Source organism: Elgaria multicarinata, chromosome 2, assembly GCF_023053635.1.
Source record: "Elgaria multicarinata webbii isolate HBS135686 ecotype San Diego chromosome 2, rElgMul1.1.pri, whole genome shotgun sequence".
Classification (NCBI taxonomy): Eukaryota; Metazoa; Chordata; class Lepidosauria; order Squamata; family Anguidae; genus Elgaria; species Elgaria multicarinata.
In genome coordinates this window covers 174,095,485-174,119,885 of record NC_086172.1, presented here as the reverse complement: position 1 = coordinate 174,119,885, position 24,401 = coordinate 174,095,485, and the positions used below count along the sequence as shown (strand labels likewise).

At 47.0% G+C, this 24,401-nt stretch overlaps 1 protein-coding gene across 1 annotated transcript in view; it reads right to left on the bottom strand.

Moving 5' to 3' along the window:
* Nucleotides 1-24,401, bottom strand: part of DHRS7 (dehydrogenase/reductase 7) — a 49,048-nt gene that overhangs the window by 9,182 nt on the left and 15,465 nt on the right. The window contains exons 3-4 of the mRNA XM_063118215.1: nt 11,504-11,610; nt 1,069-1,308 (exon numbers count right to left, since the gene is read on the bottom strand). Coding sequence (XP_062974285.1) covers nt 1,069-1,308; nt 11,504-11,610 — 347 coding nt within the window. The remainder of the gene's footprint in view (nt 1-1,068; nt 1,309-11,503; nt 11,611-24,401) is intronic.

Below are 24,401 nucleotides of genomic sequence, written 5' to 3'. Positions count from 1 at the left end.
AACAAACTAATCACGTTCAAAAGAATCCTGGCTTATTGCCAGCAGGAGCAGCTTCAGTAACCAAGAGCTCCCCCAGGGCAAAAATCGTAGCATTACATCTGAACCGGGACTCCTGGTTTGTCTCTCCCTGAATAGGCCAGACCCTGAACCTGGCTTACAATTCCAGCCTTATTTGAAAGTGACAAACCGAGTTGGGTTTGGGTGGAACACTAAGCTTTTTCTTGCACGTGAATTCTTGGTTATTGAAGCAGTTTCTGCTCTGCATCCTGGCTTATTGTACGAATGTGGCCAAAGATTTCTACAAACCAGTTTCTTGTATTTGGACTTAATGGGAAACTGTGGTTAGCTACAAACTACAACTGGAAGTTTACATTTCCTCCCCTTGTCAAGGGCTCACTACAACATAGTCTCATAACAAGAAACCATGGTTTGTATGTTTGCTGATTTTCTTAGGAAAGGGGTCAAAATGGCCGCTTTAGATGCCATATATTTAGGGTGACCCTATGAAAAGGAGGACAGGGCTCCTGTATCTTTAACAGTTGCATAGAAAAGAGAATTTCGGCAGGTGTCATTTATATATATGGAGAACCTGGTGAAATTCCCTCTTCATCACAACAGTTAAGGCTGAAGGAACTATACTAGAGTGACCAGATTTAAAAGAGGGCAGGGCACCTGCAGCTTTAACTCTTGTAATGAAGAGGAAATTTCACCAGGTTCCCCATATATACAAATGACACCTGCTGAAATTCACTTTCCTATGCAACTGTTAAAGATACAGGAGCCCTGTCCTCCTTTCCATATGGTCACCTTAATTTATTTATATTTTAAAAATTGTTTTTTACAATTTGGGGGGGGGGCAGCAAGGGCTACAGGTGGCCTGCAATTTACATGCTGCCCACTATTGATGTAAGGCAGTCCATTGCCATCGGGGAGACGGAGGCTGAGAGAGAGTGGCTTGCCTAAGGCCACCTACTGAGTTCATAGCACAGGTGAGATTCAAGTTGAGCCTCTATCACACGCCTCAGGGATCGAACTGCACAGCGGTAGCAGGCTGCAAAAGATACTTACCTGCAGAGCGTGCTTGCTGGCACAATACCCAGTAGCCAATGGAGCTCCCATGATGCCCATCACACTGCTTATCGTGACGATCTTCCCCTTCTTCCGCTGTGTCATGTGATCCAGGACGTGTTTTGTTAATGACACTGTGCCCAGGTAGTTGAGCTCCATTATAGCGTTATAGACGTCAATGCTGGTGTCCACAAAGAGGGAACGCTGGGAACGACCACCATTGTTGACCAAGACGTCAATCTTTGTAGCAGAGGAAACCAAGGGAATGTTAAGCGTCGCCTGCCCATCCCCGTTTTCTTATGTCAATATCCCTTATTTATATATTTACTCACTACATTTCTATTATTTATTTATTTATTTATTTATTTATTTATTTATTTATTACATTTCTATACCGCCCAATAGCCGGAGCTTTCTGGGCGGTTCACAAAAATTAAAAACATCCAAAGTATAAAACAACAGTATAAAACCATCATATAAAATACAATATAAAAGCTCAACCAGATAAAAACAGCAGCAATGCAAAATTACAAATCTAAAACACCAAGTTAAAATTTTATTTATAGACTGTTAAAATGCTGGGAGAATAAAAAGGTACTACCCAATCGATCATGCTCTCTGGCATGGAGTCCCCACAGCCCTCCCACTGCAGCCCCCACCCCTTCCTGAAATTCTGCCCCTGCCCAAATGTGTTAAAACATTTTTTTTTTTTTGCAAACAAAATGCTATCCAAGGCTATTATGGATCACCAAAAGGTTCAACATTAGCTTGCAAATGGGAAGGAGGATTACAAACAAAAAAATTAATGTCCTAGTTGCTACAGTGTGCCAAAAGGGTGAAAATTAGCTTGCAAACAAGCTAATTTTGACTCTTTGGGCACTCTGTAGCAGCTACAGACACCTTTTCTTTTCTTTTTGTAACCCCCACCCACCCATTTTCAGCACCTGCAGGGGACAGACTGTGGGCAGGCAAAAATGGCCCCAGACTTCCCAAAGTTGTACAAAATTATGCATGGTGTGGAGAATGTGGATTGGGAGACGTTTTCCCCCCTCTTCCATAATACTAGAACCCAATGGGGTGATCCCATGAGGCTGTTTGGTGGGAGATTCAGGACAGATAAAAGGAAGGGCTTCTTCACACAGTGCAGAGTTAAACTGTGGAATTCACTACCACAGGATGTAGTGATGGTCGACAATTTGGATGGCTTTAAAAGGGGGTTAGATAAATTCCTGGAGGAGAAGGCTATCAATGGCTACTAATCCTGTTGGCTATGTGCTACCTCCAGTATCAGAGGCAGTAAGCCTATATACACCAATTGCTGGGGAACATGGGTGAGAGTGTGCTGTTGCAATCATGTCCTGGTTTTGAGTTCCTGGTCAATAGCTGTTTGGCCACTGTGTGAACAGAGTGCTGGACTAGATGGACCCTTGGTCTGAATTTCTGTAAACCGCCCAGAGAGCCCTGGCTATGGGAGCGGTATATAAGTACAATCAATCAATCAATCAATCAATCAATCAATCAATCAATCAATCCAGCTCTTCTTATGCTCTTAAGTTACCCAACCCTGAGTTAAAGGATACATTACGAGAGCCTGATAGGTAACCCCACAAATATTACTAGACTTCAAAATTAAAAACAAAACAAAATCCTAAGGACTAGTAGCTTGTGTTTCCTTCCATGCTGACTACAGAGGTTTCATTCCTCTGCAACCAACATGGAAATGCAGGTGTTGCACTATTTACTTGTTACGTAATGAAGTTATTCTGAATACCTTAGCCATAATCTTGACCACATGGGAGGGGAAACTGTGCTTACGATGGTGAGAAAACGTGTTTAGTGATTAGAGGCCTTAGACTGACTGCTTATCAGTAACAGGCAGCACAGCGTACCTAGAGGCCCATGACTCTGGGAACATAAATATCTAAGATATGTGGAAATTACAAGTTGGGCAAGAGGCCCTGAGGCAAGAGGCACACGCAAGAGGCATGTGACAATATACAGGCCGCTCTAAGGCACGTCAGAGGAGTTTGGAGGAAACGTAAGATCCTGCCACATCCACAAAAGAAGCGAGGCAGTTAATGTCCAGCTCAACCTTCCCCAATCTGGTGCCCTCCAGTTGTGTTGCACTGTAACTCCAATTAATACCTGTTTTTTATATACCATCTTGGGGGGGGGGGGAATGCCAAACTTTTGTACATTTTAATCAAGGCGTTATACAACACATAATGCTAATCCATAGTTTATTTGACCCATGGTTTGTTGCCCTATCCAAGGTTTGTCTGCCAGACAATCAAACAAATCGTGGTTTGTTTATTCAATTCATAGGTTGTTTATTTCCCTCTTCCTCCCTATATCTCAAATGCCTTTGTGGCGCTGTAGTACTGGCATGTAGAATGGCTGGAGAGGGGGGGTTGACAGCTCTTGTGCGCTGCCTCTGAAGCCTGGCAAATCAACCTATGAATAACCCGCAGTGCTGTGTTCCCAAGTGACAACTATCCATGCTTTAAACAACCCAGAGTACACAACCCAAACTCAAACCATGGATTCTCTTTCTGCATGGTTTATGGTTTGTTAGCACAGCTGGGTTCGCACAACACAACAACCCAGATTTCAATGGTTAGCATTATGTGCAAATCAGGCCAATGTTATTTTACACTAGTTTTAAAATCTCTTCATTGTCTGCCAATTAGTTTCTGGGCGAAGTATAAAGTGTTGGTTATCACCTTTAAAGCCCTACATGGTTTGGGTCCAGGCTACTTGCGGGATGGCCTTCTCCCATACAATCCGCCCCACACACTCAGGGGTCCTTTGGGAAAAATCTACTTCAGTCAGTTACAGTTAGGTTGACGGGTATTACCCAGAGGACCTTCTCTTCTGCCGCTCCCAGATTGTGGAATGGCTTGCTGGGAGAGATTCGTCAACTTAACAGTCTTCCAGAATTTAAGAAAGCCATAAAGACTGATCTCTTCCGGCAGGCCTACCCAGCTGAATTTTAAGATGCCTTTTTAATAATGTGCTGCTTTTAATAATGTATTAGTTTTAAATGTTTTAATTAGTTATACGTATTTTATGGTGTTTGCATTTGTGTTGTACCCTGCCTCGATCCAGAGGGAGAGGCAGGTAACAAATAAATATATTACTATTATTATTATTATTATTATTATTAGTAGTAGTAGTAGTAGTAGTAGTAGTAGTAGTAAATCAGTACAGTAGAATAATAGAATAGCAGAGTTGGAAGGGGCCTACAAGGCCATCGAGTCCAACCCCCTACTCAATGCAGGAATCCACCCTAAAGCATCCCTGACAGATGGTTGTCCAGCTGCCTCTTGAATGCCTCTAGTGTGCGAGAGCCCACAACCTCCCTAAGTAACTGATTCCATTGTCGTACTGCTCTAACAGTCAGGAAGTTTTTCCTGATGTCCAGCTGGAATCTGGCTTCCTTTAACTTGAGCCCGTTATTCCGTGTCCTGCACTCTGAGAGGATCGAGAAGAGATCCTGGCCCTCCTCTGTGTGACAACCATTGAAGTATTTGAAGAGTGCTATCATGTCTCCCCTCAGTCTTCTCTTCTCCAGGCTAAACATGCCCAGTTCTTTCAGTCTCTCTTCATAGGGCTTTGTTTCCAGACCCATGATCATCCTGGTTGCCCTCCTCTGAACACACTCCAGCTTGTCTGCATCCTTCTTGAATTGTGGAGCCCAGAATTGGACGCAATACTCTAGATGAGGCCTAACCAGGGCCGAAAAGAGAGGAACCAGTACCTCACGTGATTTGGAAGCTATACTTCTATTAATGCAGCCCAAAATAGCATTGGCCTTTCTTGCAGCCCTATCGCACTGTTGGCTCATATTCAGCTTGCGATCTACAACAATTCCAAGATCCTTCTCGTTTGTAGTATTGCTGAGCCACGTATCCCCCATCTTGTAACTGTGCCTTTGGTTTCTATTTCCTAAATGTAGAAAGGCAGGTTGCTTACCTGTAACTGGAGTTCTTCGAGTGGTCATCTGTGCATTCACACCCATGGGCTCTGCGCCTGCGCGAGCTCGGCTCCGGAACTTTCAAAGCTTAAGATAATTTTAGGCGGGAACCCTCCCCCACGCTGCACTGCGCATGTCTACTGGGTTCCCGCCTACCGTTTCAGTTTTAACATTCATTGACCACATTGTGGCCTATTTAATAGAAAGACATATAAAGAAATTATACTTAACACCGAGAGGGGATGGTGGGTGGGTTGTGTGAATGCACAGATGACCACTCGAAGAACTCCAGTTACAGGTAAGCAACCTGCCTTTCTTCTTCGTGGTCTCTGTGCATCACACCCATGGGCGAATAACAAGCTTACTCACCAGGTGGAGGGTCGGTGTTCTATTGTAGTACTTCGGAGAGAATGAGGCGGCCGAACGAGCAGTCCTGTCTGGCCCTGACGTCCAGTCTGTAGTGTCGGACGAACGTCGATGGTGTCGACCATGTTGCCGCTTTGCAGAGGTCAAGTATAGATGCTCCTCTGGAGAAAGCAACTGACGTGGCCATTGCTCGAGTCGAGTGGGCCGTTATCTTCTGTGGTAGTTCTGCATGCGAGGCTTCATATGCCAGGCGGATGGTTTGAACTACCCAGGATGCTAGCCTCTGGGATGAAACAGGGTGTCCTCGCCGAGGTCCTCCATAGCATATAAACAGGCGTTCAGTCTGTCTGAATGTTTCTGTCCTGGCTTTATAAAAAGCCAGAGCTCTACGTGCATCCAGTGAGTGGAGAGACCTTTCAATCGCAGAAGTAGGTGTTGGGAAAAAAGCTGGTAGTGTAATGGGTTGATTTACATGAAAATCGGACACTACCTTTGGTAGGAAGGAAGGATCAGTATGCAAAACAACTTTGTCCCTGTGAAAAACTAAGTAGGGATGATCAACTCTAAGAGCGCAGAGCTCTCCTGCTCTACGAGCAGAGGTGATTGCGACCAAAAATACAACTTTGAACGTGAGCAGCCGTAAATCAACTGTGGCCAGGGGCTCAAACGGAGGCTTAGTCAAAGCATGTAACACAAGAGATAAGTTCCATTGTGGTAACAAATTACGAACAGGAGGGTTAACATTTTTTAGCCCCTTGAAAAAGCCTTTAACTAACGCATGTGAAAAGAGGGAGCAACGAGAATTCTCATAGGAGAGGTCATGCTTCGTAACAGTTGCCGAAATAGCGGCTAAATAGACTCGGATTGACGAAGCCTTGAGTCCTTTGAGGTGTAGAGACAGGAGGAACTCGAGGATCTGTGGAATTGAAGGTTTATAAGGATCAAATAGTTGGTCCTTAGCGAAAGATTCAAAGCGTTTCCACTTTGGAGCATAGGATTTTAGAGTGGCCGGCTTGCGAGCTGCTTCAACTATCTTTCGCAAGGGTGATGATAAAATCAAATGGCCTCTTTGGTTACCCTCCACGCTGTAAGTTTCAGCGTGTGGAGATCTGCATGGTGAATCGCTCCCCGCTCTCGGGTTATCAGATCTGGTATCGAAGGAAGACGGCAGTATTGTCCCTTCGATTCCCGCATGAGTATCGAGAACCATTGCTGTCTCGGCCACCAGGGGGTGATGATGATCCCGTTCATATTGTCGGACAGTACCTTCGCCGTGACCTTCGTTAGTAGAGGGAATGGGGGGAAAAGGTAGAGCATCGGTTTCTCCCAGTGAAATGCAAAGGCATCGCCGAGGGATGACGTTCCACGTCCCGCTCGGCTGCAAAAATAGCGGCATTTCGTATTGTCCTGAGTGGCAAACACATCTATTTCTGGGGTTCCCCAGATCTCGAAGAGGCTGTGCAAGACAGAATCCTTCAGTTCCCATTCGTGAGAGGGATTGTAGACGCGGCTGAGGTTGTCGGCGAAAACGTTTTCCTTGCCAGCGATGTGTATCGCTACAATGTCGATGTTCCGGGAAGCACACCAGTTGAGGGTCGCGATCGTTAGGTTGAGGAGCCTGAGAGACCGGGTGCCCCCTTGTTTGTTTATATAATACACCGTGGTCATGTTGTCCGACAGTATCTGGACACAGCGGTTCAACAGTACTATTTCGAAGGCTTTTAGTGCCTTGGACACGGCTAGGAGTTCGAGAGAGTTTATGTGGAGTTTGCGTTGTTGGGCTGTCCATATGCCTTGTGTTACGAGGGGTCGAATGTGGTCGGCTTGGCAGTAGGCTCCCCATCCCGTCAACGACGCGTCTGTCGTGATCAGCCTGGACGGTTGGGGAGGGTTGAATGGTATGCCGTCTAGGAGGTTTTCGGTGTTTTCCCACCACAGTAGGGATCTGATTACCGATGGGGGAAGGTGTAACCAAGTGCGTCTTGGGTCCCCGTTGAGGTTGAAATGACGTATGAACCAATTCTGCAGTGTTCGCATCCTGAGGCGTGCTAGCTTGACCACTGTTGTGGTGGATGCCATGAGCCCTAAGAGTCTTTGGATGGTGAAAGCTCGTGCTTTGGGATGTGATGCGGTTCGAGATGCCAGCGTTGCGATTATGTTGGCTCGGTCTCGTGGTAGGAAAGCTTTGGCTGCCATCGAATCCAGTCTCGCGCCGATAAAATGAATCGTCCTTGTGGGGCGCAACACCGATTTTTTGGTATTCACGCGGAGTCCTAGTCGTTGTAAGAGGCTCAGGGCTTGTGATAGGTCTGATCGAAGTTGGTGTTCCGATTTGGCCACCAATAGCCAATCGTCCAGGTATGGGTGCACCTGGACGCCCATGAGCCTGAGGTGGGCGCAGACGGGAGCCATGACTTTTGTAAATACTCTCGGGGCCGAAGCTAACCCGAAGGGGAGAACGCGGAATTGGAAGCAGTGGTGTCCGATGGCAAACCGGAGGTATTTTTGACTTGAGGGGTGAATTGCGACGTGGAAGTAGGCGTCGCGGAGGTCTATCGTTGCGAACCAGTCTTCTCGCAGGAGCAGGGGTAAGATTGATGCCAGGGTTGCCATTCTGAACTTCCGAGGCGCGATGTACATGTTTACCCCCCTTAAGTCCAATATCGGGCGGAGGCCTCCGTCCTTTTTTGGGACCGCGAAATATCTGGAGTAGAATCCTCCTTGAGCCTCCTGTGGAGAGAGTGGGCGAATGGCACCTTTTTGAAGTAGAGTCAGTACTTCTTCGCACAGGGTGGGCGAAGGAGTCGTTGTTTTGAGTCCCAGAAAAGGAGGGAGATCTTCGAATTCGATACGGTAACCTCGGCTTACTATGGAAAGGACCCAGTTGTCTGTGGTAATGGACTCCCAGGTAAGGTAATGCGGAGATAGGAAGGGGGGGAGTTGCTCGTTGGTGTCTAAACTGAGGAATATCAAAAGGGAGTCAAAGACGCTGCTTCTTGCTGGGTTCCCCCCTTTTCCTCGGGGCCTGAAATCTTTGAAAAGGTTGAGTGTATCGTCTCTGTTGCCAATTGGTAGGTTGTTGCCTGTCGGAGCGGTCTGCAGAGCGGCGAAACTGCTGAGATGGCGGGCTCCTGTACCATTTGCGCTGCCTAAAGTTGGATTGTGGCTGGGAGATTCCCATTTTGCGCGCTGTGTTTTTCGCCTTCTGGATAGTGTCCATGGTTTCATCGGTTTTGCTGTTAAAGAGTCCTTCCCCGTCAAAGGGGAGGTCCTCGATTCTTTTACGGGCCTCCTGGGATAAACCTGCAGAGCGTAACCAGGCGTGGCGGCGCAGAGCAATTGCTCCCACCATCGCCTTTGAATTACAGTCCGTTTGGTGACGGGCAGTATTTATTTGTTGCCTAGCCATTCTTTCGGCTTCCGCCTGGATGACTTGGGCAAGTTCTCTGTGCTCTTCTGGGAGGTGGTCGGCCAGGGATCCCATCTTTTCCCAAAGAAAAAGCTGGTACCTTGCCATTACTGCTTGATAGTTTGCCACTTTTAATCCCAAGGCGGTAGAAGAGTACAAACGCCTGCCTAGCAAGTCCAACCTGCGACCTTCCTTATCCACAGGGGAGGAGTGAACTCTTTGCGACCTACCTTGGGAAGCTTCCACAATCACAGAGTTAGGTGGTGGATGAGAAAAAAGAAATTCCACCCCTGGTTCCTGGACTCTGTACATATTCTCTAGTCTCTTTGCTGTTGGCGGCATAGACGACGGGTTTTTCCATGATAGCTTGGCCGTTTGCAGAAGGGTAGGCAAAAAGGGTATCGCTACTGAGGTCGGCATTTCTGAATGGACTGCATCAAAAACAGGGTCTTTAACATGTTCTATAGTCTGATGGGTCTCTAAGCCTAGAGACTGAGCCATCCTTTGGACATTTTCGGTAAAGTGCCCTCTATCGTCCGGTGGGGATGAAGATTCCCCGGTTGCTACCGCTCCTTCGGGAGACGGGGTGGAAGGGGTTATCGACGAGATTGACAGCGTGTCTGATTGGTAATCCTCGTCCGGAGAGCAAGACGACTCTCGATCCCCTGCTCCCACGGTATGGGTGGGAAGATGTGATTGAGGCCTGCGGTGTTCGGAGGTTGTGGGTATGCCTGCGTTCGGCGCTTCCGGGTTTATGCTCGGAGCGGCCGGGGCGGCGGTCATCGATACCGAGTTCTGTATCGACCGGGAGATTGGTGGCGGCGGCATAAATTGTCCCTCGCGATGATGCCGAGGGGGATAGCCCTGCCAGTCATAATAGTAGTGGTAGTCCGGTGGTCTGAAGTAATTCCAATCGCCCCAACCATAATATGGTCTGGGGGCTGACCAGGTAGACTCCCTGTCCGAGTCTGATCGGACCGATCGCGGGGAGCGAGACCTGTCTCTTGAGCGTTGACGTCCATGGGAACGAGGAGCGTGCCTCGGAGATAGAGTCTGCAGACGGGATCGAGGGGATCTATAGTCTGAGCTCTGAGCTGGTAATTGCCCTGACTCCCCGCATATTGGCGGAGTAGGGTCACGTATTTCGCCCTCCGACATCGATAATGTATGTCTCGATGTCGCCGCCGGCACGGAAGCCTCACTTGGTGGCGGAGGCTCGGTGCGAGGGGGAGCCGGTGAATTGAACGCTGGAGGCGGAGGAGGTGGTAGCATCGCACTGATCCTAATGGGCTCAAGAGTGATTGACTCCTCTGTGGTGCGTTTTCTCTTCTTTTTATGCGATTCGCCATGTTTTGGCGTACGGGCCTTCTTCGAAATCTTTTTCGCTGTAGCCAGCGATAGAGAGGGGCCCGGGGTTGGAGAATCCAAGCGTTGTGCTCGTGTTTGACTCTTCTGAGTCGATGAGTGAGTTGGTGCGGAGTCCATTGCGGTTGTAGGAGCCAAAGCGCTGTCTACTGCGAGGAGGGTTTTTTCCCAAAGAACCGAGCGGAGACGATCAGCACGATGTTTCCTAGTTTGTCTTGTAAATGCCATACAGTGATGGCAGGATTCAGGAATATGTTGTTCTCCCAGACAGATCAAGCACAGGGAGTGGCCATCCGTTGGCGGTAGTTTTGCCGTGCACTTAACACATTTTCTAAATGGGGCCTTAAGGGCCATACGCGCCTGACGCGGCGCGGAAAAACGCGCAATTCGTGCGCTATCAACTATCTAAACTATTTAACTATAAACAGGAAAATCTAACTATAATAACTATTTTTTTTTTTTTTTTTAGTGAAAAGCGTTTGAATAAGGAGAAGTCCCGAAGAACAAGCTGCCACAATGGCGGTCAAAAAGAAACTGAAACGGTAGGCGGGAACCCAGTAGACATGCGCAGTGCAGCGTGGGGGAGGGTTCCCGCCTAAAATTATCTTAAGCTTTGAAAGTTCCGGAGCCGAGCTCGCGCAGGCGCAGAGCCCATGGGTGTGATGCACAGAGACCACGAAGAAGAACTTGGCATTTATCCCTATTAAATTTCATTCTGTTGTTTTCAGCCCAGCACTCCAGCCTATCAAGATCACTTTGAAGTTTGTTTCTGTCTTCCAGGGTATTAGCTATCCCACCCAATTTGGTGTCATCTGCAAATTTGATAAGCGTTCCCTGCACCTCCTCATCCAAATCATTAATAAAAATGTTGAAGAGCACTGGGCCCAGGACTGAGCCCTACGGTACCCCACTCGTTGCCTCTCCCCAGTTTGAGAAGGTTCCATTGATAAGTACTCTTTGAGTCCGATTCTGTAGCCAACTGTGAATCCACCTAATAGTTGTTCCATCTAGCCCACTTTTAGCTAGTTTCTTAATCAGAATATCATGGGGCACTTTGTCAAAAGCTTTGCTGAAGTCAAGATATATGACGTCCACAGCATTCCCACAGTCCACAAGGGGGGTTACCCTATCAAAAAATGAGATCAAATTAGTCTGACACAACTTGTTCCTGACAAATCCATGTTGGCGTCTAGTGATCACCACATTGATTTCAAGGTGTTTACAGACTGACTTTATCTTTGATATCTATTTTACCTGCACCCAAGGCAGGTATCCACGCTACTCCGCCCAAGTTAGCAAGTGGAGAATGGCTGACATACCCTCCCAAAATGCTGAAGAACAGTCTGTGTCGCCGGACCGTGGGAACTCCTCTTGGTCAAATCAAGTGGCACAATGAGAATATCTTTGTCCCCGAGGCTGCTGATCTCTAAAAATAAAGAAAAGAAGTGGGGAAGTGGTAAGGCATTTCAGAAATAACAAAAATAACACCTTTGAAGAATCAGCCCTACAGACAGCCAAACACAGGTGCGTTAAACATGAAAACCTCCTCGGTCTCACTGAATTAGGTAATTGGTTGAACTAGCTCAGTACCATCTGGCAGTAGCTCTCTAGGGCAGGGGTACGTTGGGCATTTTGGACTACATGTCCCATCAGCACCAACCGGCAAGGGATTATGGGGATTGTAATCCATGCTTTGCCTACCTCTAGTCTGGGGTTTCAGGCAGGGGGCTTTCCAACAGGACCCAAGAGTTAAATATATAGAATCATAGAATAGCAGAGCCGGAAGGGGCCTACAAGGCCATGGAGTCCAATCCCCTGCTCAATGCAGGAATCCACCCTAAAGCATCCCTGACAGATGCTTGTCCAGCTGCCTCTTGAAGGCCTCTAGTGTGGGAGAGCCCACAACCTCCCTAGGTCATTGGTTCCATTGTCGTACTGCTTATTTATTTATTTATTTATTTATTTATTACATTTTTATACCGCCCAATAGCCGAAGCTCTCTGGGCGGTTCACAAAAATTAAAATCATCATAAAACAACCAACAAGTTAAAAATACAAATACAAAATACAATATAAGAAGCACAACCAGGATAAAACCACATAGCAAAATTGATATAAGGTTAAAATACAGAGTTAAAACAGTATAATTTAAATTTAAGTTAAAATTAAGTGTTAAAATACTGAGTGAATAAAAAGGTCTTCAGCTGGCGACGAAAGGAGTACAGTGTAGGCGCCAGGCGGACCTCTCTGGGGAGCTCATTCCACAACCGGGGTGCCACAGCGGAGAAAGCCCTCCTCCTAGTAGTCACCTGCCTCACTTCCTTTGGCAGGGGCTCACGGAGAAGGGCCCCTGTAGATGATCTTAAGGTCCGGGTAGGGACATATGGGAGGAGGCGTTCCTTCAAATAACCTGGCCCCAAACCGTTTAGGGCTTTAAATGTCAATACCAGCACTTTGAATCGGGCCCGGACCTGGACTGGCAGCCAATGAAGTTGTAAAAGGACTGGCGTAATGTGATCTCGCCAGCCAGTCCCTGTTAGTAAACGGGCTGCCCTGTTTTGTACCAGCTGAAGCTTCCGGACCGTTTTCAAAGGCAGCCCCACGTATAACGCATTGCAGTAATCCAAACGAGAGGTTATCAGAGCATGGATAACTGTAGCTAGGCTATCACTGTCCAGATAAGGGCGCAGTTGGTATATCAGCCTAAGCTGATAAAAGGTGCTCTTTGCCACTGAGTTCACCTGTGCCTCAAGTGACAGTTCTGGATCGAAGAGCACCCCCAAACTACGGACCCGATCCTTTAGGGAGAGTGCAACCCCGTCCAGGACAGGGCAAACATCACCTCGCCGGACAAATGAACCACCCGCTAACAGTACCTCCGTCTTGTCTGGATTGAGTCTCAGTTTGTTAGCCCTCATCCAGTCCATTACCGTGCCCAGGCACTGGTTCAGAACAGTCACTGCCTCACCTGGGTTTGATGAAAAGGAAAGGTAGAGCTGGGTGTCATCCGCATATTGATGACACCTCAGTCCACATCTCCGGATAACCTCCCCCAGCGGCTTCATGTATATGTTAAACAGCATAGGGGTTTCTGCTCTAACAGTCAGGAAGTTTTTCCAGATGTCCAGTTGAAATCTGGCTTCCTTTAACTTGGGCCTGCACTCTGGGAGGATCGAGAAGAGATCCTGGCCTTCCTCTGTGTGACAACCTTTTAAGTATTTGAAGAGTGCTCTCATGTCTCCCCTCAATCTTCTCTTCTCCAGGCTAAACATGCCCAATTGTTTCATATATATATATTGGAGAAATGCTACTCACAATGGTTGGGTTCAGATGTCGCACTAACCCACCGTGGATCATGTTAGACAGCGTTGTTCCCCTGCCCACCCACTCACCCGTGTGAATAGGGCCAATGGCTCTTAACACACCTTTGCCTACAACTGGAATTTGAGACAGATGGGACCATCCGTAAGCTCAGCAAAAACTACCCCAACTGTCTCCAAGTTGGTACCCTCATCCTCAGCGAATTGTCATGCCCCAGGTAAGTCTGGGAAAGTATCCTGCTTGAAACCCTGGAGGGCCGTTGCTTAAGGTGACCATATGGAAAGGAGGACAGGGCTCCGGTATCTTTAACAGTTGTATAGAAAAGGGAATTTCAGGAGGTGAATTTCAGCTATACTAGAGTGACCAGATACATACTAGTCTATATTTTTAGTTTTAATGCCCCCTCCCCTGTCTGTTACTGTGATTTTAGATTGTAAGCCATATGGCAGATTGTCTTATTTTGTTTTATTCTGTACAGCGCCATGAACATTGATGGTGCTTTATAAATAAATGTTAATAATAATAATAATAATAAAAGCGGGCAGGGCTCCTGCAGCTTTAACCATTGTGATAAAGAGGGAATTTCACCAGGTGCTGCATGCCTGCAAATGACACCTGGTGAAATTCCCTTTTCGATACAGTCGTTAATGATACGGGAGCTCTGTCCTGGTTTCCATAGGGTCACCCTACCTTTGCTGCCAGTCAGTGTTGACAATACTGGGCTAGATGGACCAAGGGTCTGGCTCAGTGTAAGGCAGCTGCCAATGTCCCTAAGTGAGGTCAGAGTTAACATTTTGGCCAAAAGAGCTTTAAAAACTCTGAAGCCTTAGCTAGACCTAAGGTTGATCCCGGGATCATGTAAATGACACACAGGGGGTCCCGGGAGCAGGCAGGGACGACCAGTGCCAGTGCCAGACTATTTTGCACCCTAGGCAAGGTGGGCTACTTTCACACACACACACACACACACACACAATGCCAACTTTGATTTTTAAGAACAGATGTTTCCTGGAAAAAATAAGCACAAAACTTGAAACTGCTAAAAAAAAAATAAAGTCAAGAAATACGTCATGCCAATTATAGCAAACAAATTGGAAAGGAACGTCGATGGGTCTGAAATGCATTATTTAATAGGAATATCACCTCCGAATCATCACTCCAACTCACACACACGCACACACACTCCGCATCACTCACTCCAAACAAACACACGCACAAACACATGCATTCACTCAAAGACCCCATGCACCCCATTCACCCATACATTCTCCCTCTCTTCCAGGCGCGTTCTGGAAGTCCGAACGTGGAGCCGCCTCACCCCCACCCCAGCGTCCCTGGCTTCGCTTCGGCTGGGCAGGTGCGTGGAGCCATCTCGCCCACCTAGGCCCAGCTGAATCCTCGGGCCGGGCCGGCTCACAGCTGTGCTGTGCCCGGCGCCCCTCTTAGCTTGGCGGCCGCCTGAGTGGCCTCTATGGTAGCACCGGCCCTGGGGACGACCCCGGGATAAACCTTAGGTCTAATTAAGGCCTGAGTTAAAGCCCACCGCTATAAAAAACCAAAACCAAAAACAAGCAGAGGCAGGGGACAGGGGAATGGGGGTAAGGAGTGGTGGGATTGTCCAAAAGTAGCAGTAGAGACATGGGCTGGCAGGGACCGTGATGAGGACTCCCCCTTCGGCCCCCATGCTCTCGTATATGCTCTCTGTTTCTCCCTACTCCATCTCAGCACACAGGGGATGGGAAGGTTTAAACCGCCCCTCTCTTTAAGCTGGGATTCCACCACACTTCCCGGCTCCCTGCTGATCGGAATTGGGAACAGCTGAAGAGCACGCTGATCAGTGCGCTCCCCATTTTTTTCAAGCACCGATCAGCTGGGGCACGGGGCAGAAATGAATAGCAAGGTATGGCATGACCCTCCCTGTGTGCCACCCTCTAGGGCAGCCTTCCTCAACCTGGGGCGCTCCAGATGTGTTGGACTACAACTCCCAGAATGCCCCAGGGAGATGCAGTCCAACACATCTGAAGCGCCCCAGGTTGAGGAAGGCTGCTCTAGAGTGACCCTATGAAAAGGAGGACAGGGCTCCTGTATCTTTAACTGTTGTATAGAGAAGGGGTTATCAGCAGGTGCCATTTGTTTGCATGCAGCACCTGCTGAAATTCCCTCTTCATCACAACAGTTAAAGCCGCAGGAGCTCTGCCCTCTTGACCAGATACAAAAGAGGACAGGGCTCCTGCATCTTTAACTGTTGTGATGAAGAGAGAATTTCAGCAGGTGCTGCATGCATACAAAATTACAAATGACACCTGCTGAAAATCCCTTTTCTATAAAACTGTTAAAGACCCTAAGTGTATAATCACCCTACCACCCTCCCCCATGTGAATTGCGCTCCCCCGGTCTTATTCATCGTTTCCAAGGCCAGACAGTAAGCCTGGATTTTAAGGCCAGGAAGGAGAAGACTCATGAGAGCAAGTCCTGAGTCTTAAACCACAAAGAGAAACATACCCAAAACGACATGACTAGAGTGTGTCCTGTGACTTCTTATATCTTATTTATAACACTTGACCTCAAAAGCAATATCTCTGCCATGATTCATTTGGGTTTCTTATAGGAAAAGATAGAATTTAATAGAATGTAAGCCTATGCGGCAGGGTCTTGCTATTTACTGTTTTACGCTGTACAGCACCATGTACATAGATGGTGCTATATAAAATAATAAAATAATAATAATAATAATAATAATAATAATAATAATAATAATAATAGCATGTTTTAACACAGTGACTGGGTTCGGACGTCATGATAACCCATGATCAGGCCACAATAAATGCTGGTATTAACATTCAAAGCCCTAAACGGTTTGGGGCCAGGCTATCTGAAGAAAAGCCTCCTCCCATATGTGCCTGCCCGGACCTTAAGATCAGCCACAGGGGCCCTTCTCCGTGAGCCCCTGCCAAAGGAAGTGAAGCAGGTGGCTACTAGGAGGAGGGCCTTCTCTGCTGTGGCACCCCGGTTGTGGAACGAGCTCCCCAGAGAGGTCCGCCTGGCGCCTACACTGTACTGCTTTCGTCGCCAGCTGAAGACCTTTTTATTTTCTCAGTATTTTAACACCTAATTTAACTTAAATGTAAACTTTGCTGTTTTAATCTCATATTTTAACCTAGATTAATTTTTGCTGTGTGGTTTTATTCTGGTTGTGCTTTTTATATTGCATTTTGTATGTGTGTGTTAAATTGGTTGGTTTTTTTATGCTCTTTATGGTTTTTAATTTTTGTGAACCACCCAGAGAGCTTCGGCTATTGGGCAGTATAAAAATGTAATAAATAAATAAAATAAAAAAGAGAGAAATTGAATCACCAGGGGTTAGCATGTCATCTGGTAGGACTTTCCCCCCCCCCCCCCCCGTTTTTTTTTAAACCCATGGTGGCTTATTTGGTCAAAATGTTTGATAGAGAGTCATGGAACCAGTTTAAAACAAGTATGGGTGTAGATTTTAAAAGTTATGTTCCCCAAAAGTGTATGCCATATTTTTGGTGTATGATCCTATGCACGTTTAGACAGAAAAAAGTCCTACAAATCGTAACATTTCCTAGACAACCATTGACTTTTTTTTAATGTCTAAACACGAATAGGGTTGTGCAAACTTAGACATTCTAAGTCGGTTTCTCCCCCTAAGGGACACCAAATACAATTAAAAATTTAAAAGAATAAGACATTTAATATTTTTAAAAAAACACTCATTGATTTTTAAAACATGTACCCTGGATCACAACACCCATAAACAAAACTAAGATGATGCATCTGTTTATTGAAACGGTAGAATGAAATAGTTCCGCGGCCCTCTATAAAACATATTGAGCGAAAACCTGTTTTTCGGTAGAACAAGCCCAAATAAATTGTGGCAAAAAGTACTGCCTTTGAGGTGACGTGTTTTATAATCGCTATGCCTAGGATAAGCCTTAAGGGTTTATTAGTAAAGCACTCTTTGTTTCCCCCCCTCTCTTTGGGCAATTCTACTTCCAAATGCCGCTGATAAAATTGCAACATAAGACCCCGTGTAGCTTTTTCCAAGGTTTGCAAACCACGAGTTGAGGAGAGATAATTCCTCTTTCTTTTAGGGAGGTCGTGGGCTCTCCCACACTAGAGGCCTTCAAGAGGCAGCTGGACAGCCATCTGTCAGGGGTACTTTAAGGCGGATTCCTGCATTGAGCAGGGGGTTGGACTAGACGGCCTTATAGGCCCCCTCTATGATTCTATGGCCTTTTCTACACCAGCCTGATAGTCTGGGTTGGTCACGGCTGAGTCCCTGTGCATCTAAATGATGCACAGGGACTCCTGGGGGCAGGGGGGGATGGGCATGGGTTTTCCCAGGGATGAAGAAACCCTGGGAAAACCCGATTATTTATTTATTTATTTATTTATTTATTTATTACATTTCTATACCGCCCAATAGCCGGAGCTCTCTGGGCGGTTCACAAAAAGGATTCTTCCTTCAGTCTTGGGATCATCCCGAGACCGTGGGAGGTGTGGTGCCTGTCCTGCCAATTTCGGGTTTTTTAAAAAAGAAACTTACATTTTTAGGGGAGCTTGTGCGACCGGCCGCACTGCTTTAAAAAGAAGAAGAAGAAGAAGAAGAAGAGGCACCTGCAACATCCCTTGTTCCTCCCGGGACGTCGTATGCCTCGTGTGCACACTGGGGGAGGTTCCCGCAATCAGGATATTGCGAGAGCCTCCCCCTCCCTCCCGGAACACTTGTGCGATTGGCCACACTGCTTTAAGAAGAAGAAGAAGAAGAAGAAGCACCTGCAACATCCCTTGTTCCTCTCAGGACATTGTATGTCTCGTGTGCACACTGGGGGAGGTTCCTGCAATCAGCATACTGCGAGAGCCTCTCCCACCCTCCTGGAATGCTCTGGATCTTGTTGAAGATGTTCGGAATTGCTAAGTGACACAACATCAGGTCCTCCCCACCTAATCCACACAGAACAAGCAAATATGAACTCCGGGGTTCAACTGGCAGCCCTGAACGCAAATCCTGCAACCCCACCAAGTCCTATTTCACTGAGTTTCTGTTTCTCTAGAGCAGTGGTTCCCAAACTTTTTCAGGTCACCGCCCCCTTGGTTCCACAAACTCATGCCCAGCGCCCCCCTACCCTACACTATAAAAATCGTTATTCAGAATAGTGGTTTTCAACGACCCACCAAGGAAGATAATAACAATAAAATTCAAAACCGTAACAATTAATTGAATACTTTATTCAAAATCCAATTGGTGTGCCCTGCCATGCTGGCTGCAAACAGAGGTGTTCGCTCCCTTTTCCCTCCCTTCCTCGGCAAGCCTGGGGCACGTGCTCCCCATTTAGAGGGGATTCTAGGAGTTGAAGGACTTTTTCTGTCTAAACATGCATAAAATTGTGCCTTTAACTTATCATGTCACACTAGCATGAATACAGGAATCAAATAGGATTTCCTTCTTCAGTGGAACACACTTACTTAGGAGTAAGCATCATTTTGTTATAGGAAAAGATAATGTATTTTAATTAAAATTTTAAAATAATTATCTGCCACCTGGTACAGAGTTTTCCTATGGAAAATCTGGCTGGGACTGAAGTAGAGGGGCACTAATTTTACTGTACTTATTGTCTTTAAATATGGTTAAATATCCCACAGTTACCTTGCTATTCTATTTCTACAATTCATTTTCTCCTGTCTTTTCTTCACCCTCTCTTCGTTTTCAGGCTGAATCCTATGCACATTTACCTCAGAGTAAGTTCTATTGATCTCAGTGGGGCTTACTTCTGAGTAAACATACTTAGGATTGTGTTGCAGCTCTGTTTTTATGATGACACAAGATACACACATACCATGTTTACCAAAAGAACGCTTGAAAAAAGGGGGTTGGACACCCTGAAATAAGCAAGGGCAGATAGGAATTGTTTCAGCAAGCATTCTGGGAAAAGGTGCTGCTGAATCTTCTTTAGCCAGGAAGGACCTGAGGAATTGCAATTCTCTCTCCCTCCCCCTTTTCTTTTCTCTCCCAATCCTGTTGTAGTCCAGATTTTTGGGGGTGGGTGGGAGCACACACACAGACACACAGCATCTCTCTCTCTCTCTCTCTCTCTCTCTCTCTCTCTCTCTCTCTCTCTCTCTCCAACCCCCCCCCCAAGCCTCACAATAGCTGCTGGGATGATTACGACAGGAGGGCAGCAGCTCAGAGAGGAGATGGCCCCAACCTGCAACATCTGACAGGGGAAGGGAGCCTGGTGATACCTTGCAGCAGCACAAGCAGTCCGGCTCCCCACCCAGCCTGCTGGCTGACTGCTGTTCTTGGCAGCTGCTCTGCCACCCACTGTCCTCCACATGCTCCTTCCTCTCCGCCACATGGCTGCTGCTCCCGCCTTGTGCAGCAACTATCGCGAGAGGTCTGCCGGGGCAGCTTGTAGGAGGGAGCAGCTCTGGCCGAGGGAGGGAGCGGGCGGGTGGTAGTGGCGGTGGCTCCAGCAGGAAAGAAGCCCTGGGCCCTCCTAGGCAGGAGAAGAGTGGGCAGAGCAGCTGAATTTGCCGCTGTTTCCTGCTCTGCTGCCTCCTGTGGGCGCTTCCCCTACCCCCTACTTCTGGTGGGGCCGCTGTAGGCTTGAGATAGGAGGAGAGAGCGGCTGCGTGAGTGAGAAAGTCCTTCCTGAGCAGCAGCGGTGTGGGGAGAGCAGCTGAATTTGCCGCTCTTTCCTGCTCGGTCCCTGGGTTTTAGGACCTTCTGGGGAGACCACCTCGAGCGCCCCCCTGCCAGCACCCCCCTGCCGTCCCTTTGCCTCTTAATGCCCCCCTATGCAATCCCACCGCCCCAAGGGGGCATTACCACCCACTTTGGGAACCACTGCCCTAGAGCCTTTAAAAATGCTGTGGATCTATCCGACTCCCATTCTTACACTGTGCAAAAATCCTAGAAAACACTGAACATCTCTTTCCATAAGCCAGGCAGGCCTAAGGTACCTGGTTTACCATCCGTTGTTGAGCAAACTTGAAGTGGAACGGTATGTTGCAACCTAGGCAGGTCGTTGCAGGATGGTCACTTTTGACCCAGATCCTCCTCGGCACTGTGAACCCGGGAGCAATAACCCCCCTCCCTCGTTCCAGCGGCAAAATGTCATTACTGAAGGCAGCTTTACTTCTCTCCCCTTTGCCCCAGTTGGCAAGGTTTTTAAGCAAGCGGGGGGAAACCGGATCAAGAGAAAAGATATGGAATGCAAAAAGGGCGTAAGCTCAATTTCACTAATTGCAGGGGTGGAGACACCTCTTGGCAGCCCACAGCTCAAGGGCTGAATTGAAGTTCGGAGAAGCTCTGGGGTGGGGGTGCATTCTGGGGGTGGGCGGGGCCAAAGGCAGACGGGGTGGGGCCAAACCCATGGAAAAGACCAGCATAGTTTAACTTGCAGCTCTTACTCCCAGGAACTCAGCCTTATGAGAGACTTTTCGAACTTTTCAAATGTTTAAAAAAACTGCACATAAGCCAGGAAACCACTGAACTATCAGTGGCCAACTGGTGGTCTGGGGGGGTGTGTGGCCAGAGGAAGAGGCGTGGCCATCTGGGAAAGCCCAGAGGGACAGACATGGACCCCAAGAATACTAACAGGGACTGGCCGACGAGACCACATTACGCCAGTCCTTTTCCAGCTTCATTGGCTGCCAGTCCAGGTCCGGGCCCGATTCAAAGTGCTGGTATTAACATTTAAAGCCCTAAACGGCTTGGGGCCAGGTTATCTGAAGGAACGCCTCCTCCCATATGTACCTGCCTGGACCCTAAGGTCATCTTCAGGGGTCCTTCTCCGTGAGCCCCTGCCAAAGGAAGTGAGGCAGGTGGCTACCAGGAGGAGGGCCTTCTCTGCTGTGGCACCCCGGCTGTGGAATGAGCTCCCTAAGGAGGTTCGCTTGGCACCTACATTATATGCTTTTAGACGCCAGGTGAAGACCTTTTTATTCTCCCAGCATTTTAACAATCTATAAATTTTAAATAACATGGTTTTAAATTTGTAATTTTGCATTGCTGCTGTTTTTATCTGGTTGAGCTTTTATATTGTATTTTATATTATGGTTTTATACTGTTGTTTTATATTTTGAATGGTTTTAATTTTTGTGAACCGCCCAGAGAGCTCCGGCTATTGGGCGGTATAGAAATGTAATAAAGAAAGAAAGAAAGAAAGAAAGAAGTCTGTATTTGGTCCGCGGGCTTGATGTTTCCCACTCCGTCTTAGGGGGTAATGCAGTTGCCAATTAACAGATCGGTACATATAGATCCAATTATTTCGTTAGGATGCCTATGCAGAGAAAGCAACAAGGAGCAGGAAAAGGGAGGGAGGGTAATGGGGGGAGCTTACTTCAGTCAGCCAAAACTAGGCTGACAACTGCTACCCAGAGGACCTTCTCTTCTGCTGCCCCCACACTGTGGAATGGCCTGCCGGAGGAGATTCGTCATATGGGAACGCCTCCTCCCATATGTTCCTGCTCAGACCCTAAGGTCATCCTCAGGGGCCCTTCTCCGTGAGGCCCTGCCAAAGGAAGTGAGGCAGGTGGCTACCAGGAGGAGGGCCTTCTCTGCTGTGGCACCCCGGCTGTGGAATGAGCTCCCTAAGGATGTTCACCTGGCACCTACACTATATTCTTTCAGACGCCGGGTGAAGACCTTTTTATTCTCTCAGCATTTTAACGGTCTATAAATTAATTTTAACTTTGCTGTTTTAAAATTTGTATTTTAAATTTGTATTTCTGCACTGCCGCTGATTTTATCCTGGTTGTGCTTTTATATTGTATTTTATATCGTGTTTTTATACTGTTGTTTTAAACTTCGAATGGTTTTAATTTTTGTGGACGCCCAGAGAGCTCCGGCTATTGGGCGGTATAGAAATGCAATAAATAAATAAATAAATAAATTTAACTCTCTCTCCGAGTTTAAGACAGCTATGAAGACTAGCCTCTTCCAGCAGGCCTACCCAGATGAATTTTAAACCAAAATCTTAAAGATTTCCTGACTTGGAGATTTCCTGACTTCCTGACCCTTTTTAAGATTTCCTGACTTCCTGACTTGGAGCTGAGCAGAAGCAGGGAAGAGCAACTGGCCCAGCTCAAGTAGAAGCTAGAAAAGTAAGCCAGTTCCCAGAGAGCGAGCGAACAGGGAGAGCAAACAGGAGTTTGACAGGGGGAGTTCAGCAGGGGAGGTCAAGGGGGAGGCCTCTAAGAAAAAAAAAAGAGGGGGAAAAACAAAGAAAAACATAAAGAGAAAAATCACACACCCAAAACACACAAAAAAACCAACCAAAAAATCTTATTTTCCCTTAAGACATACTCATATAGTTGTGTACCTTCAGAGAGGACAAGACAAAGCAAAGGCAATTCCGCTATAATCAAAAAGGAAAAAACCAAAGCAGAAATCGACAATATGGATGGAAAGGAGCCCCTAGAGGTGGTGACCTGCAAAGGGTGTGCAATGTTCGTGTTTTTGCCTGAGCTCAACATGGCGTATACCTGCAACAAGTGCAAGCTGGTGGCACTTTTGGAAGAAAAAGTGAGAGGACTTGAGCGGCGAGTGTCCACCCTCCAAAGAATAAGAGAAGACGAGGAGTTCTTAGACCGAACGGTGGAACTGCAACAGCAACAAGAAGCACACGAGATTGAAGAACAACAGCCAGCTGAAGCAGAAGTGGAGTATGCTGAGGGGAGGAAAGCCAATGAAGAGGAAACTCTCTGGAAAAGAGTGACAGTTAGGAGCAGAAGAACTAGAAGTCATTCTGCACCGGTGGAACCATTAGAGTTAAGCAACCGCTTTCAGCTTCTGGAGGATGAGACTGAAGGACAGTTTGTTATTATTATTATTTATTTATTTATATAGCACCATCAATGTACATGGTGCTGTACAGAGTAAAACAGTAAATAGCAAGACTCTGCCGCATAGGCTTACAATCTAATAAAATCATAGTAAAACAATAAGGAGGGGAAGAGAAGGCAAACAGGCACAGGGTAGGGTAAGCAGGCACAGGGTAGGGTAAAACTAACAGTATAAAGTCTGCACAACATCAAGTTTTAAAAGCTTTAGGAAAAAGAAAAGTTTTTAGTTGAGCTTTAAAAGCTGCGATTGAACTTGTAGTTCTCAAATGTTCTGGAAGAGCGTTCCAGGCGTAAGGGGCAGCAGAAGAAAATGGACGGAGCCGAGCAAGGGAAGTAGAGGCCCTTGGGCAGGCGAGAAACATGGCATCAGAGGAGCGAAGAGCACGAGCGGGGCAATAGTGTGAGATGAGAGAGGAGAGATAGGAAGGAGCTAGACCGTGAAAAGCTTTGATGGTTAACAGGAGAAGTTTATATTGGATTCTGAAGTGAATTGGAAGCCAATGAAGAGATTTCAGAAGTGGAGTAACATGGTCAGAGCGGCGAGCCAAGAAGATGATCTTTGCGGCAGAGTGGTGAACAGAAACCAACGGACTGATGTGAGAAGAAGGAAGGCCAGAGAGAAGAAGGTTGCAGTAGTCCAACCGTGAAATAACCAGTGCATGAACAAGCGTCTTGGTGGAAGAGACAGACAAAAATGATCGAATCCTGGCAATATTATACAGGAAAAATCGACAAGATTTAGCTACTGCCTCAATATGAGGAATAAAGGAGAGCGAGGAGTCAAATATAAAGCCAAGGCTACGAGCTTCCTTGACCGGAGTAAGCGTAACATCATTGACAGTAAGAGAGAATGAGAGATGAGGAGAAGGTTTAGGAGGAAAAACGAGCAATTCAGTCTTTGCCATATTAAGTTTCAAGCGACGATGAAGCAGCCAAGCTGAGATATCTGAAAGACATGCCGAGATACGATCGTGAACATCAGGAGAAAGTTCTGGAGATGACAGATATAGTTGTGTATCATCG